Source organism: Abrus precatorius, unplaced genomic scaffold (genome assembly GCF_003935025.1).
Source record: "Abrus precatorius isolate BTA unplaced genomic scaffold, Abrus_2018 Scaffold1, whole genome shotgun sequence".
In the NCBI taxonomy this organism is placed as follows: domain Eukaryota; kingdom Viridiplantae; phylum Streptophyta; class Magnoliopsida; order Fabales; family Fabaceae; genus Abrus; species Abrus precatorius.
In genome coordinates, this window is record NW_020874291.1 from 3,372,602 (window position 1) to 3,388,665 (window position 16,064).

Here is a 16,064-nt window from a genome sequence, read left to right on the forward strand (position 1 = left end):
AAATGGCATCCTCTGGTATGCAAAAACTCCAAAAAGACATATGAATATTATTTTCTCTTGGTCTTCAGGATCTACCGTGATCTAATTATACCCAGAATACCCGTCAAGAAAGCAGTAGTAGGCATGGCCAGCTAGTCTCCCAAGCATTTGATCCATGAAATGAAGTGGAAAATGATCTGTTCTTGTGGCTTGATTTAACCTTCGATAATCAATACACATCCTCCAATCAGTCACTGTGCGAGTGGGAATGAGCTCATTGTTATCATTACATACCACAATCATACCACCTTTCATAGGTACAACTTATACTAGGCTCACCCAAGCACTATCAGAAATTGGGTAGATCATACCGGCCTCAAGCAACTTTAAAACTTCTTTCTTCACGACCTCCTTCATTGTAGGATTTAATATCCTTTGAGGCTATACCACTATCTTGTAATTGTCTTCCAACATGATTTTGTGCATACAAAATACTGGACTTATCCCTTTCAAGTAAAAAAAAATTTCCAACCAATGGCTTCTTAATGCTTTCTAAGCACACGGAGCAATTTTTCTTCCTCTAAATGTGTTAACTAGTCACTAATTATAACAAAATTAGTGTCATTTTCATCTAGAAAGGCATACTTGAAATTTGAGGGAAGTTCTTTCAACTCAATTTTTGGCTTCTCCAACTGTGCATCTATATCATTTTTCAACTCCTCACTTTGCCTATTTGAGAAGGTGTCAATAGGCAACGCTTCCAAATTAAGCAAACACTCTTCTATGTCAAGGTCATTTGCATCTCAAGAGAATTGTCATAGGCAGCTTGTCTTAAATTTCTCACAGCCAAATTATCAACAACATCAATGCGCTAACAATGCTCCTTATCATCCAAATGTTTCATAGCTTCAAAAACATTGAAGGTGACATTTTCATCTTACACTCTCAACATTAACTCTCCTTGTTCAACCTCAATGAGAGCTCTTCCAATTGCTAAAAATGGTTTTCCAAGAATGAGAGGTACTTCCGTATCCTCATCCATGTCCAACACTATGAAATCCACTGGAAAAATGAATTTATCCACTTTGACTAATACTTCCTCCACCACTCCATAAAGATGTTTAATTGATCGGTCTGCCAATTGGAGAGAAACTGTAGTTGACTTAACTTCATCAATACCAAGCTTCTTCATAATGGATAGTGGTATCAGATTGATACTAGCTCCTAAATCACATAAAGCCTTACCAATGGTTATACTTCCAATAGTAAATGGGATACTAAAGCTTCCAAGATCTTTAAGTTTAGGTGGAAGTTTCTCCTGCAAAATAGCACTACATTCTTCTGTTAATGCCACGGTTTCATCTTCTTGCAACCTTCTCTTCTTTGATAGAAATTCCTTCATAAATTTAGCATAGGGAAGGCATTTTCTCTAAAGCCTCTGCAAAAGGAATGTTAATTTGCAGCTTTTTAAATATATCAAGAAACTTAGCGAATTATTTTTCCTTCTCCTTTTTCTTCTCATAAGGTTGATAAGGGAGCTTCACAAATGATGGAATCTCTTATGACTTCTCATACTCCTCCAAGAGTTGTTTCTTAGTCTTTTTCCAGTGTGACTTCTCATCTATAAGTCTCTCTTTCTGTTGCCTTCCTTCTTTCACCACTGCTTCATCATATTTTTCTTTTTCAAGTGTTAAGGAATCTTTAACTTCTTCTCCAACAACATGCTCATTGTCCTTTTCTTCACCTACCTTCTCTTCTTTTCTTTTCAACTCATCATCATATCGTCTCACTTTAGGCCTAAGGTCTACATCTTTACCACTCCTTAAAGTTATTGCCTTGTAGTCTTTCTTTCGGTTAACTATTGTATTGCCTGAAAATGGCCCCATAAAAGTTTATGCTATTTGCTTAGAACGCTAGCATAATTTGAACTTCAAGATTTCTTATGCTTGCATCTTGATTTTTTAAGTTTGTTCTTGTTTCAATCATGAAATCAGAAGCTTGTTGCACAAAAGATGAAGTGTGATTGGTCAACCTCTCTAATGCAAGATCCAATGGTGATGGTTGGCCTTGAGTAGATTGGCTATATGGGGGATTAAATGATGAAGATCCCCTTTGAGCTTCTTGATTCCCATTAAAAAAATTAGGTTGCTTCTTAATTCCTTGATTATAATTGTTGGAGTAAGAGTTAGTTGCATATCTCTAATAGTTGTTCATGTAGTTCACTTGCTCATGTCCCCCTTGACTATCTAAGGGAACTTCATATTGTCCATTAGGATGATTACCTCCACAAAAATCACATGTTAATTGTTGAACATTAACAACCACTCCAATTTTTATCTCATTATGCTAACTTTTTGAGTTGGGCTAATTGATTAGACATAGTTGAGTTTAGAGCCAACAAAGTTTGCATAGCATCTAACTCTAGGATTCCTCTTTTGGGCAAATTCCTCTCCTTGTGAGTATGATAACTATTTGATGCCATAGTCTCAATAATTCCTTCACCTCTTCACTTGTCTTATTATTCAAAGATCCACCAACTGCTACATCTATCATAGTTCTTGTAGCTAGGGTCAATCCATTACAGAAAGTCTAAAGTTGTAACCACTCAAAAGTAGCATGATGTGGGCATCACCTTAATAGATCTTTGAACCTCTCCCAAGCTTTATACAATGACTCTAAGTCTTGATGAGTGACAGAGATGATTTCATTTCTCATCTTTGAAAACTTGGAAAGTGGGAAGTATTAAGATAAAAACTTAGTCCCTAACTCATCCTATGTTGAAATACTCCCTTGAGGTTGAGATTGAAGCCAAAGCTTAGCCCTATCTCTTAAGGAAAAAGGAAATAAGTGCAGCCTCACTGCATCATCACTTGCACCTTGCATTTTGATAGTGTTCCATAATTGTAGGAAATTAGAAATGTTCAAATTAGGATCTTCTAGTGGATCTTCTCCATATTGGTTCTGCACCAATTGTGCGAGCTTGAATTGGTGGATTCACAATAATAGAGGCACACCCCTCAACAATAGGGATGGCATATTGCCCCAAAGTCCTCCGAGGTGGATTATGTTGTTATCAGCCACAATATGCCTTGATGAAGCTTCTATTCGATTCTTCTTCCTTGCTCTAACTATTTTTCTATTCCTCTTAGCTATTTTTCCAATTTCTTGATCAAAGAGAAGTGAATTTGGATCAGCTGTACCTCGCATACAACACAAAGTAAAACAAACTTAGATAAAGATCAAACAAAAAAAACAACCATAAGATAAAAATGCATCCAAAGTGGTTCTATTAGCTACTTTCAAGAGTGTTTAACTCTCAATCCCCAGCAACGTCGCTCAAAACTTGACAACGCCTTTCAGCAAGTGCACTGAATCGTACAAGTAATATAGTGAAAGTAAAGTATCGTTCCCACAGAGATTGATGCAAACATGTATTCATTCACTAAATTGAACTAATTAAATGCGATTATGATTTAAAGGGACTCTAAAATACAAATTGATTTAATTCACTTTGCAAGTAAATAAACAACAAAATCTAAAATAAGATGAGAAAATTCAATGACAAGATAGTTAGGATTAAACTTCACCTATTATTCATGTGATAAACACCCCTACTAGTTCAAGCTCTGAAGATGTTAGGAAAAGTTTCCACTAAATTAATTCATATCCAATTCCTTGGTATATAAATTCTCTTGTACTCATACACAAAGATTAATTCCTTAATTCTAAATGTATGAGTCTAAGGTTTTAGAGTACAAGAAAATCAAAAGATCACACACCCAATAATTTCTATTTCGAGTAAATTAAATGATGAGGCAAGTAAGTCAAGAAGCACAACCACTCATTCCATTTTCCAATGTCAAGAAGGTTCATTAAAACAAAGCATGATTAGCTAGTTCATACCAAGTGTTAAGAACAAATTTACAAGTTAACATCAAAAGAAGCTTAAAATAGAGTTAAGAATTTAATTACATCACAATCCCAAAGGGATCCATTAACCCTAACTATAAAATGTTTAGCAATCCATCACAGAAATGAAAATCATAAGAAAAGAAGGAGAGGTTCCCTTAGCCATGTTCTTGAGAAGAAAATGATTTTGCGAATCTTCTCCAATCTTTCTCTCCAATCTTCTTGTTCTGAAAGAGTTGCCCCTTGGTTCTCTCTCACAAAAAACTCTGCCTTCACTACAATATGTCTCCTAATCTCTTTTATCTTACACAATATGTATTTTTGTCCACATCAGTAAGTTTGCGTCTTGGTACATAAATGTCTGCGCTTAGGCGCCGAAAGTCCTACAACTTCATTAGCTAATCGTGATAAGCGCCTTAGCGCACACAAGCTTGCACCTCGGCATAAGATGACTAGAAAGCACATTGTCACACTTGAGTGGTGCCCTGGCATACATAGGTTTGTGCCTTGACGCTGAATAACCTGCAATGAATATCCAAACTTTAGCAATTTTCACCAAAATAGTAGTAAGGTAAGAAAATTTTAAAAACTAGAATTCTAATAATTTTGGAGGAAAAATGAAAAGTAAGAAGTTAAAGAAAAAGAAAAGAAGATTAAAATTAACTAAAAACTACACACTACTAGACTCTTAATAATGGTCCATATTTATATCCTCTGTGGAGCATTTTTGTACTCCACATGCTCCATAGAAAGATTCTTTTTTTGAAACTGAGAAGGGTTAAGGGAATAACCCTTAAGAATGCATTTAGATGACCATGATGATGCTTGAAGAAAAAGAGAAATAGAGTTAAGAAAACCTTAGTAAAGAAGCATAGAACTTTTTCTCTCTCTCTATGACAACTTAGCGCTACAAACTTTCAACTTGGATTTAATTTCTTTTATACGAATAGGTGATAGTAAAATAAGTTTTAGATAACCTTTTTAAAGAATAATTATAAAAACTATATTCAAAGCATTTTTATTCTAAAAATATTTTTTCTTTATTTTAAACGTTGATGAACAACATGAAGGATGAGATATTTGTTGCTTCCTGTTTGTTGGTTTCATACATGTTTTTCATTAATATCTTTATGATTTACTTTGGAATAATATTGTTATTTGTGTATTTTAAATTTTTGTTTGTTGTATTTACTAATTTTAGGTCTGAAACTTATTTCGATGTATTGCGTTTATTGATTTAAGGTGTGAAACTTTATACTACTAGATTTACTTAATGATTTATAGATTGATGTTCATTCAATAGTGTTCATTGTATATTTAGTAATTTACTTATTTATATGAAATTTTGAAAGTGATAAATAAGAATATATAATTTTATTATAAATATTCAAGGTGTTGAACTATTTTTTTGTGGGTTTAAATATAAGATTTATGTCCTTTTCAGAGACATGCCTATTGATGGTTTGATAGCTTATTTATATAGATGCTTAATGTCTTATTAAAGATCTTAATACGAAATAGATTATTAAAAAGACTAATATATCAAGAGCATCCAGAATCAGACTCTCTGACGTACTCTCACTATAGCCAAAATTCTTTCATTGCAGCTAGAATGACAAACAACAAAGAAAAATTTTGTTTGTTTTTTTCGCACAGTGAGAGAAGAGCTCGTTGTAGTGTAAATATCACGAATTAAGGGATATTTAAGGGCTTTTAACCTAGAAAACTTGGATTACAATCCAAAGTTTCAATCCCTCCTCTATTCTCTCCGATCTCTCACACTCTCTTCTCAGAAATCCTCCTCTAAACTTCAATCTTTTTTCGAATTCGGGCTTGGAAGTTCAATCGTTCAGATCCAAGTAAGTTTTTTGGAGCTTGATTCTTCAACTTCATTCTTGTTTCTCAATTCTATCTGATCTAAAGTTTTATACTTTTTTATATTTAAGGAAACCTCAACCTTTAAGGTGATATCCTCTCTCGGGACATAGTGCCTCTTCCTTGGATCTCTAGGAAAACTTGATCTTAGAGACCCATTTCAAGGTAAAGGGAGTTGATCCCAAATCCTAACCCCCTCTTTGGTATTTTGATTTGAAAACACTAAGTTTTCCTGTAGAACCCTAGAACCCTAATATTTTATTAAAATGTAAAGTGTAAGAATAGAGAGCTAGACATGAAAAATCCCTTGATTATTTTCATAACTATATAAATATAAATTGTATTAAAAAATCTAAACAAAACTATTTTGAGGAATAAGGATTTTACTAGTGAACATTGTTCGAAGATAGTTAAGATTACTATTTGACATTTTTAGAATAATAGACTTATAGTGAATATTGGGTAATGCCATACTTTGTTATTACTGAGAAAATGTGTATGTTGGATTGTACAATCAGGCTGAGTTCGGAGGTGTCTGGCCTTCGGCACATTGTGTGAACTTGTTTGATGGTATTTTTGTATTAAATGATATAATAAATATAGATGTTGTTTGATAGCTGAGGTATGTCAAAATGGGTGAAATTATATTAATGATGAAAAGTGTTTGACATTCTTAAATGAAGAAAGCCTTTTATGTATAAAATGGAATGATATGACATGATGGTGGATTTGTGAGAGATGTGATTATAATACGTGATCTAAAATAGATTGATGGATGTGATTATGATACAGGTATTGTAGTACATCAAAAGGTGTACTAATATACATGTATTGTAATACATTATGTTATATGATCAAGACTTATGTATTATGATATGTTGATCTATGAAAAGGATTTGGAAAAGAAAGAGAATGACATGAGAAATGCTGAGAATAAGTATAGATAGTCATAGAAATACACTGGGAGTGTGAAAGATAGGGGCAATTGTGAAAATCTGAGAAAAATGAGGGTGGTGGATGCTTTTCCATGATTGCGTAAAATTAACAAAAATTGATAGAAAAGACACCACAAGTCTCACACTCATTTCCTACCCTAAACCCCTGATTATATCTTTGCTAAAAAGGTCTGAGTTGGCACATGTGTATCCATGTTGCTGCGGCTAACCAACAACTATGTATGCTATGAAGTCCTCAAGGGATCCCAAGGGCAATAAATATGAAAGTGTAATAAATGTGAAAATGTGATAAATATGAAGTAGTATAGAAATTGTATGATTATAATACATGCATTATAACATATCAGTTAATGTTGTTATGATATATGTTTTGTGATACATCGACAGGTGCGGTTATGACACATGTATTGTGACATATTGATTGATGTAGTATAATACATGTGTTATAACATACAAATTAGTGTAAAAATGCATGTTATAAATATTTGCAAAGATGATTGATTGGTTGTTATGTGTGTGCTCCGTTGTGATGATGATTTGTATGATTTGAGTGTTATTGTTAATCCAGTGTATATTAGATAATATTTTCAGTATTATATATATATATATATATATATATATATCTTTCTTCTATCGAATAAGAGATTTAGTGGGGCGAGAAATACTCACCCTTATTAACAATTTTCAGGAAAGTGGATGAGGAGGGAATAAAGATGATTGATCCGTTCTAGGATCATAGTTTAGTGTTATTGGAAGGAAGACTGCTTTGTAGGAACTAAAATAATTTGAGAAATTGTAGTACTTTATTCTAATTACATTTTATGTTGACCAAGTTTTGTAAATAATTTTAAATGTTAGATTTTAGAATTTATAATACTTTGAAAAAATTTGTTGTAATGAATAACTTGAAAATATTTTTAATGGTATTTTAAACTTATATGTATATGATACGAATCAAATAATTGTTAGATATAAATCAAAATTTTATTCATCACTTTAAAACTTTGAAACTATTACTTTGGAAGTTTTAAGCACTTTTAAACCCTATAAAATTTCTTAACAGAAATGTAAGTTTAGTTTTTATTTTATTTTTAAATTTATAAAACACAATATAATTCTGTTATTTTTCTTTGTGCTATAAACATTTACTTATCTTTAAATAAGAATTTGAGGATGTTACATTCTTCCCTGAGCAAGGGTATTCTCGTCTAAGCAAGAATGGGTCTAGAGAGCTCTTCATTTTTTCTGTGACTTCCGGTTTGCGCGAAAGGAAAGTTTGAGCAACATTATCCGATCTTGCATGGGCGAGACTCATCTTACCTTAGCAAAAATGCTTTAAAATTCCTAATCAAGAAAATTCAGTCTAGCCTGAGCAAGACTCTCTACGGTTACCAACATTTATACTTTTTAAATTTGAAACAAAAATCTAATAATAATTAATAACAAATAAAATAATTAAGAAAAAAGGGTGTTGCATTAAAAATGTCAGACTAAGTTTAATAAAATACCTATGATAAATATTAAGTCAGACTCAGATTTCAAAATTATTAAATGGGTCAGACCTACATATCGAAACCCTAGCCTAACCTGGCCAATTCTCATCCCTAGTAATGGTGCTAAAATCCTTCACAAAAAGCCTACAAAAGATAATAATGAATCTATACTTGTAGTAGATTTAGAGTTTGTCATGTAGAAATTTAGAATAAAATAATTGAAAATAATTAAGAATTAGTACATAATTGCTTAGTTTTTGTTTAATGATTGAAAGGAAGAATAAATTCACTTAAATGCAAATTTCTTGGTTAAATTCATAGAATTTTTATGATGTTTCAAGATTGAAATTTAGAAAATAAAATCTAATTGCTTTAAGTGAAGATTGAAGAACAATTAAATCATGTGAAATGGAAGAATTGCTAGAAGAAAACGCTTAAAAACACAAAATTTAGAAAACAAAAGCCTAATTATTTTAAGTGAAAATTGAAGAAGGAGAGTTTTCTTAAGTATACACCAATCATAGGATTAGATGATTGCTTTCTAAAAGGATATAATGGTGGATAAATTTTGACTGCTATAGTGAAGAATCCTAATAACCAAATGTTGTCAATAGTAGTTATAGTTATGCAAGGAGAAAACAAAGAGGTAGTGGTTATGCAGCAACTAGTTTCTAATTTTAGGGGTGTGAGAGTGCGCAAGACATTGACCTTTATGTCTAATCAGCATAAGTTATAACTATTATATGTTAAGATAGTTACTTGGTGTGTAGTTTTAAGAAATTACTATTAGTCATTAAGCAATTATTATATGGAGTTGAACAAATGTTTAATGTTAGATTCTTATCTAGTAATTATAAAAAGATATTTTTAGGTAAATAATTCAAAAGTTTACGTGGAAGACGATATAGATAACTTATCCATAATAGTAATTGTAGTTATAGACGGAGAAAACAAAGAGAAAGTGGTTCTTGGAGTGGTTTGATTTCAAATTTTTGGGAGGTATGCAAGATATTGACTTTTATTTTTAGCAAAATGGATGACCAATGCATCATGTTTCATATTTTTAACAAAGTACATATTTTTTAAACTAATATGCAAGATAATTATTTGATGTGTGATTTTAGGAATTTACTTGGAATAGAACAAAGTTTTTGTGTTAAACACCTGTATAATAATTATAGAAAAGTATTTTTAAGTAAAAAAATTTAAAAATTGTGTGAAAGGAAACATAGATAACCGAGAGTGAGAAAAATATTAAAAAAATAAAAAATATTAAAAAATGTATATATACACTACTTGAAGATTCTTTCCAAAATTTTAATGACAATTTTTTAAAAATTTTTTTTTTAAATATCAAAAGATACAATTTTAACAAAAAAAGAATGACATTGAAGATTGTTGAAATTTTTGTAATTTTTTTAAAATCTCATATTTTTGTTTTTTTTTTCTTTTTTCTCATAAAAAATACCAATTATAATCCCTCTTTTATATGCTAAACCCGACTCTAAATGCAAGCAAAGACGCATGTGGACTTGGATTTGGGGACATGAACAAGCCTCTGGCGTATTTAGCAACCACCATTTCTACCAAGTTCCGCGTTCCTCCTCCTCAATGGAGATTCTACTGTTCTCCACCCTCTTCTCCTTCCTCCAACAAGCTCTTTGTGGGAGGTCTCTCTCTCTCTCTATCTCTCTCGCTCTCTCTCTCTGCGCTTCTCGTTTTATGCCCATTCTTCACCGTTTATTGACATTGATGGTGGTTCAGGGTTGTCATGGTCAGTGGATGAGAAGTCTCTCAAAGATGCTTTCTCTTCCTTCGGAAACGTCACTGAAGGTAATGCAAGCCTCAATGTTTTTCTGAGTCGTTGTCTTTTCAATTGTTTCTGATACCCATCCAAATGTTCGACGTTTTGTCTCAATGAAATATTGTTAAGAAATTGGAACTAGTAATTGTGTAAAAGTGTAATTTGGTTAGATATCAAATTTAATAGCCAATTTATACCGGACGGTTGACTGAAATATGATGCTGTTTCTACCTCCTTTTGGTGCTTATGGGACTTAGATATCATTATTTTCAAGGTTTTAAAAATTGTTTAGAATTCTATCTTGGTTGTGTGATTGCTTTCAGATTCCCAAAACTGTAGAAAATTGTGGAACTTAGATATCATTATTTTGAAGGTTTTAAAAATTGTTTTTTTCTATCGTGGTTGTGTGATTGCTTTGAGATTACCAAAACTGTGGAAAATTGTGGGCAAGTGCAACTGATATGGCCACAATTGTAATGTCTTCTGTTGAAGAAGAGAGGATAGAGAGAGAAAGAGACCACCTTTTTTGAATATTAATGAAAACTCAATCTGAGTGATACAAAGAGAGATGTATATATAGTGTTCACTGATCCTAATCATTACAGCACTCATAACAGCAAGATTTAGTTTTAACTGAAAACTAGTCAGTTTCACAAGCTTTATTATCAGCTTAACTAACATACACTAACATCTTTGAATTCTTGATTCTATTTGTATTTGTACCTTTTGACTCTTATATTCTTAAATGGTTGGTTTAGATTAGCCTCTTGGTTTTTTGAACTCTTGTATTCTTCACGAATGAAAAATAGGATTGTGAGCAAGAGAAACTGCACAAAGATTATCACAATACACAACTGGAATTGGTATAGTAATTTGAAGTTCTTGAATCAAGGACTGAAGCCAAAGATTTTTTTCCATTGTAGCAGCTAGACTATGATACTCAGCTCTGGTGCTGGAACGAGCAACTAAGTTTTGCTTTTGAGACCACCAGGAAACTAGATTGGGTTCAAAATAAATGCAAGATCCAGAGGTTGAATGTCGATCATCAGGATCAACTGCCCAATCAGCATCACAGAAGGCTCAAATTGCAAGTTGATTTGACCAAGAAGCAGGTTGAAAGAGTAGGCCAAAAGTAATTGTCCTTGAAGATATCTTAGTATTTGCTTAACTAGTTTCCAATGACCACCAAGGGGTTGAGAGAGAAATTGACAGGCCTTGTTAACACTACAACTGATTTCAAGTTTGGTGACTATAACATATTGAAGAGCACCAATAATGGACCTATATAGACTAGGATCTTCTAAACAGTCTCACCCAAACTTGGATAGTTTTGATCCCCTCAACCATGTGTACTAATGCCTTTAGCAGTAAACATGTTGGCTTTGGCTAACAGATCATGCACATATATTGATTGAGACAGTAAAATAGAACTAGACGCTTGACTTAAATGCCCCAAAAATAGTCAACATTCATTTACTATTTTTAGAGCAAATGTTGAGTTGAGCTTCATTATATTTGATGCTGAATCAAGCTTGGAGAGTTCCTTATTATTAGAATATCATCCATATAAGCTAGGATATAGATGCGGTGAGTAGAATTCAAGAGAATGAACAAAGGTGAGTCACATTTGCACTTATTATAGCCAAGACTGTGAAGAGTGTTAGTAAGTTTCTCAAACCATGCTCTAGGAGTCTGTTTTAGGCCATATAATGATTCACACCACTGTCTTATCAACAGCTGCAAATCCTGGAGGTTGAACCATATATACTTTTTCACCTAATTGCCCATTGAGAAAAGCATTATTGATATCAAGTTGTTGAATGATCCAGTTATTTGTTAAGGCAAGAGTAAACATAACTCAGACTGTTACAGGCTTGACAACAGGTGAAAATGTTTCAATATTGTCAAAACTATACTGTTGATGGAAACCCGATGCAACTAGATGAGCTTTGTACTGATTAAGATAGCCATAGGTTGGTTTTATATATGTGTTAATAGAAGAGTAGGATGAAGGCAAGGATTGTAGATTCCTGATTTAGAACAAGTCTACATTGGAAGAGTGGATTTTGACTTAGAGATTGAAGAACAGGGTAAGTCAGTTGGAAGATTGGTACCAGGTGCTGGAACAACACTAGATGTATAAGGAATAGTAGGAGCAGGAGGCATAACATTATTAGCAGAATTACCAAGAAGTTCTATAATATTGGAAAGATGATGTTTGATAAGGAACATAAGTCTGATCAAATTGATGAAAGCATGATAGGGCATCATCCCTAGACTTGTAACAAACTTGGCAAGCAACATGGTAACGAGAAAAATGGTTCCATCCACAACCTCAATTGTCCTGTACCACAATTGCCTTTGCCATAGCCTCAAGTAAAATTTGAACGAGGCCAAAAGGAAGAATTCAAAGCCAAAGAGAAATTGGCAATGTTGTTGTTAGGCATACTACTAGAATTAGGACCAGTACTAGTGTGTGCCACATTTACAGAGAATGCATCTCATGAGCAAGAATTAGGGCTTTGAGTTCATTTATAGTGTATGGTTCTAGATGACCAGTGATAGAAGTCACAAAAACATTGTAATCTTTATGAGGACTATCCAAAATTGTATCAATGCTCGTGGCAAAACAGTGTCTCAAATTGCTACCAAAGAGTAAAAAATGGTTTTGATTCAAAGTAAAATATTCTGAAATAGATCGAGTACCTTTTTTTGTATAGTGGAGTTTAGATCACAATTACTTGAAAGTACTGAAATTCTATTTTGTTTTAATACACTACTATTTATATGTATATAGGAGTCTAATCTTAATATTTGCACAGGAGAATATCCTAGAATATCTTCTAATAATCGTAAAGATAATAATAACAAATAATGAGAATAAATATTTACGATAAATCATAATCATTATGATATATTCTCAACACAATTGTCGTGCCTTAGCATGGGTATGAAAATGAAAGAATTCATGAATCTCATCGCATAGTTGACATGTTTATGTGCAACTAACAACATTAGTGAGAGTGGTTTCAGACAGAGATGAAAGAAGCCATGAGAAGAGCAACTGATCTTATTGCTCCCATTGTTGGTAGGTCTCGTAAAGTTTCCCAATGTTTTGATCTTCTTCACTTCATGGTGGAATCTTAGGATTAACTACAAATTGATGAAGGTGATGAGCGTTACTCATGGCCTCAACTTGCTGCTTCCAGAGAAGAAAGTTCTTCTAATCAAGATGCACAAGGATATGGTGTGCGAGAATGTAATTGAAGCATTGGAAAACGCCAATGGTGGAGCACTAGTGTCAGCGGTAATGAAAGGATTGCTAAGAAATGCCATGAATCAGGATCTTGAAGCTCATGATAGCATGTTGTAAAGAGAGGATAGAGAAAGAAAGAGAGACCCAAAGAGATTAACCTTTTCTGAATATTATTGGAAACTAAATCTGAGTGATACAAATATATATATATATATATATATATATATAGTGTTCACTGATCCTAATCATTACAACTGACTTGACAGCAAGAGTTATTTTTAACAGAAAACTAGTCAGATACACAAGCTTTTTTATTAGCAACTAACACACGCTAACACCTTTGAATTCTTGATTCTATTTGTATTTGTTCCTTCTTTCTATTGTACCTTTTGACTCTTGCATTCTTAAATGGTTGGATTAGATTAGCCTCATGGTTTTTTGTCACGCTTATATTTGGTCAGTCTTATTGTTTTCAAGTCACAAATTTAACATACAGTCATGTCATTCAGCTGGTCTACTGTGAGTTTGCATTTGCTTAAGTGAATGGAACAATAAGATTGTTATTTGTTGCAGAAAGCAATTGACACCAAATTACCACACCTTTTTGGTCAAAACTAAGTGGATGTAGACAAAACATAAGGACAATATCATAGGTGTTTTTGGTGGTGTTCTGCAATAAAAATAGGAATTTTATCTCAGTAACCCACGCAATGAAAGTCAGCATTAAAGGTTGGCACACATTCTTGAGGTGAAACTCACATTTTAATTGAAGAACAACGCCTAAGTTTTGTCCAATGAATATTTCTCTTACATTTGACATTGGCACCAAAATTCATGTCTGCCAGCTTAATGTGTTAATGGCAGCAAAATGTGTGATGGAATTAGGAAGCAAGAAAGCTAAGCACCTTCTACTAGAGGATTAGTTTGAGATTATGTTTGATGTAAAACTTTATTGTATGTTGAAGGTTGTTCTCTTATTTCCAATCGTGAAATTTCTGCTACTCTCATCAATCAGTGGTGAAAATTAACTTACAATTATTGGTAGCTCATGATTGCTGCTATAAGAGAAAGAAATACAAATGTCTTTGGTGATCAAGTTCTAGAAGATGATGAGCCTGAGTTAAGCGGTTATGGCTTTTTGACAGAATTGGAGGAAAAAAAATGTCTCAAATTTGTTATTTGAATTTGATTCTGTAAATAAAATTCTGAATGCTGTTGTGATTTTTTTTTCCTTAGTAATGTAGAATATATCTCTGAATATTTTAACAGAGGTTTGAGGATTCAGTTGGGTAGGACATGAAAAAATCCTAGAAAAGAAAAGACAGAAAGGATTGGAAGACCATAAGGGTGTGAACCAAATATTAAAGACTTCTGTAGCCTTTAGGGTTTGTGAATGATATCAATAACTATCAATTGGATTTGCAGAGGAAGAGTTGGAGTAATTCCTTCACTGATATGAAGAAAGCGGTTTGGGGGACTTTACATTCAATATTCCAGTATCGAGTCTGGTTGATGTTTCATGGGTAAACTGAGATCTTCTACTGTTATTTATCTAGTTGGGTTAGAATTTCAAAGAAATGCTACATTATATTTAGAAAAATATGGCCAAGAACTTCAAGAAACAATCACAAAAACATAAGTAGTTGCTACAGTTATTATGTGTCCTAATTTTGGAATCACCTATGATTTGGAAACCTGTAGCAAAATAAATCCAGTTCAGTATTGTTTGAACCATACGCATTTGTTGGGCATTGCATATGGTCGTTGAGAGCTTGTAGTTGCCATAAACGTAGTTTGGAAACACGTTTAGCACCACTTGTACTTTTACCAGCATCTGATATTTTCCTTTTATCGATTCATTTTCATTCGAAGTAAAATATCACTTTGATTCTGTTAGTCTCAATTATATTCTAAAATAACAGGATTCATTTTTTGTAGTGAGGATAGTGTATGATAAAGACAGTGGTAGGTCTAGAGGCTTTGGATTTGTCATCTTTTCAAATGATGATGATGCCAAGTGTGCTAAGGATGCAATGGATGGAAAGGTAAGAGGCATCAAGAATACATTATTATATCGTTGCCTATTGAAGTTGCTTTTGAGAGTGATATTTTCTTTGCAGGCACTGTTAGGTAGACCATTGAGGATAAATTTTGCTCTTGAGAAGGCACGTGGTGTACCTGTTGTAGTTCCTCGTCTCTCAGACATTGGACACTTAAACAGGCACTAAATTTAATTTTCCTTATGAAATTCATGTACGTAACAATGTTATCTTATTAATTCTTAGCTGATGGCTACAAAATTTTTGTTCGCTGTCAAGATATGCAATTAGTAGAGAATGGAATTTACAAGATGAAGAAGGTTGCTTAGTCAATTTCATAAATATGGATTGTAGTCATGTGACAGGTCATCACTGTATTGATAATTGGAGAAGTTACAGCAATACGACAGATTAGGCTTCGTGCTTTGATGTTTGTAGTGTCAACTTTGAGCTAGGCATTTAAGTAAGACATTTTCTTAGCATAATGATAATGAAAGAATGATCATAAAGGGATAGATGCATGTAATGTATTTGGTATGGTTCATTTCCCAAATTGAGTACTTGCTAATGATAACGTCCAAAGGTTCTTTTGGCATCTTCTACTAATTGAAGATTTGCCTTAGAATAATATTAGTCCTTGCGGGGCAAGGTATGCAAAAACTTATCCCAAAATAGTGTAGTTAATTAACAACGATATAATTAACATCCGCCATTAATCAGTAATGAACTAAGCGTGGCAACATCTGCCAATAA

At 33.0% G+C, this 16,064-nt stretch overlaps 2 protein-coding genes and 1 non-coding gene across 3 annotated transcripts; 2 read left to right on the forward strand and 1 right to left on the reverse strand.

Moving 5' to 3' along the window:
* Positions 1-916: 916 nt before the first annotated feature.
* Positions 917-1,381, reverse strand: LOC113854753. The gene has a single exon (XM_027485953.1). It carries the CDS (start codon positions 1,379-1,381, stop codon positions 917-919), a length of 465 nt encoding a protein of 154 aa, XP_027341754.1.
* A 1,209-nt stretch (positions 1,382-2,590) lies between these two features.
* On the forward strand, positions 2,591-2,697 carry LOC113861810. The gene has a single exon (XR_003504345.1). It is a non-coding gene; the product is annotated as a small nucleolar RNA R71 (small nucleolar RNA).
* A 7,037-nt stretch (positions 2,698-9,734) lies between these two features.
* LOC113858096 (glycine-rich RNA-binding protein 4, mitochondrial) lies at positions 9,735-15,857 on the forward strand. Its single transcript, XM_027490556.1, has 4 exons — positions 9,735-9,882; positions 9,977-10,045; positions 15,211-15,317; positions 15,393-15,857. The coding sequence occupies exons 1-4, from the start codon at positions 9,759-9,761 to the stop codon at positions 15,498-15,500; spliced, it is 408 nt and encodes a 135-aa protein (XP_027346357.1). The 5' UTR covers positions 9,735-9,758; the 3' UTR covers positions 15,501-15,857.
* Positions 15,858-16,064: the final 207 nt, after the last annotated feature.

Coding starts and splice junctions, on each gene's coding strand:
- LOC113858096 (XM_027490556.1), top strand. CDS start 9,759: ATGAACAAGCCTCTGGCGTATTTAGCAACCACCATTTCTACCAAGTTC. Junction 9,883..9,976: donor CAACAAGCTCTTTGTGGGAG/GTCTCTCTCTCT, acceptor ATGGTGGTTCAG/GGTTGTCATGGTCAGTGGAT. Junction 15,318..15,392: donor AGGATGCAATGGATGGAAAG/GTAAGAGGCATC, acceptor TTTTCTTTGCAG/GCACTGTTAGGTAGACCATT.
- LOC113854753 (XM_027485953.1), bottom strand. CDS start 1,381: ATGAAGGAATTTCTATCAAAGAAGAGAAGGTTGCAAGAAGATGAAACC.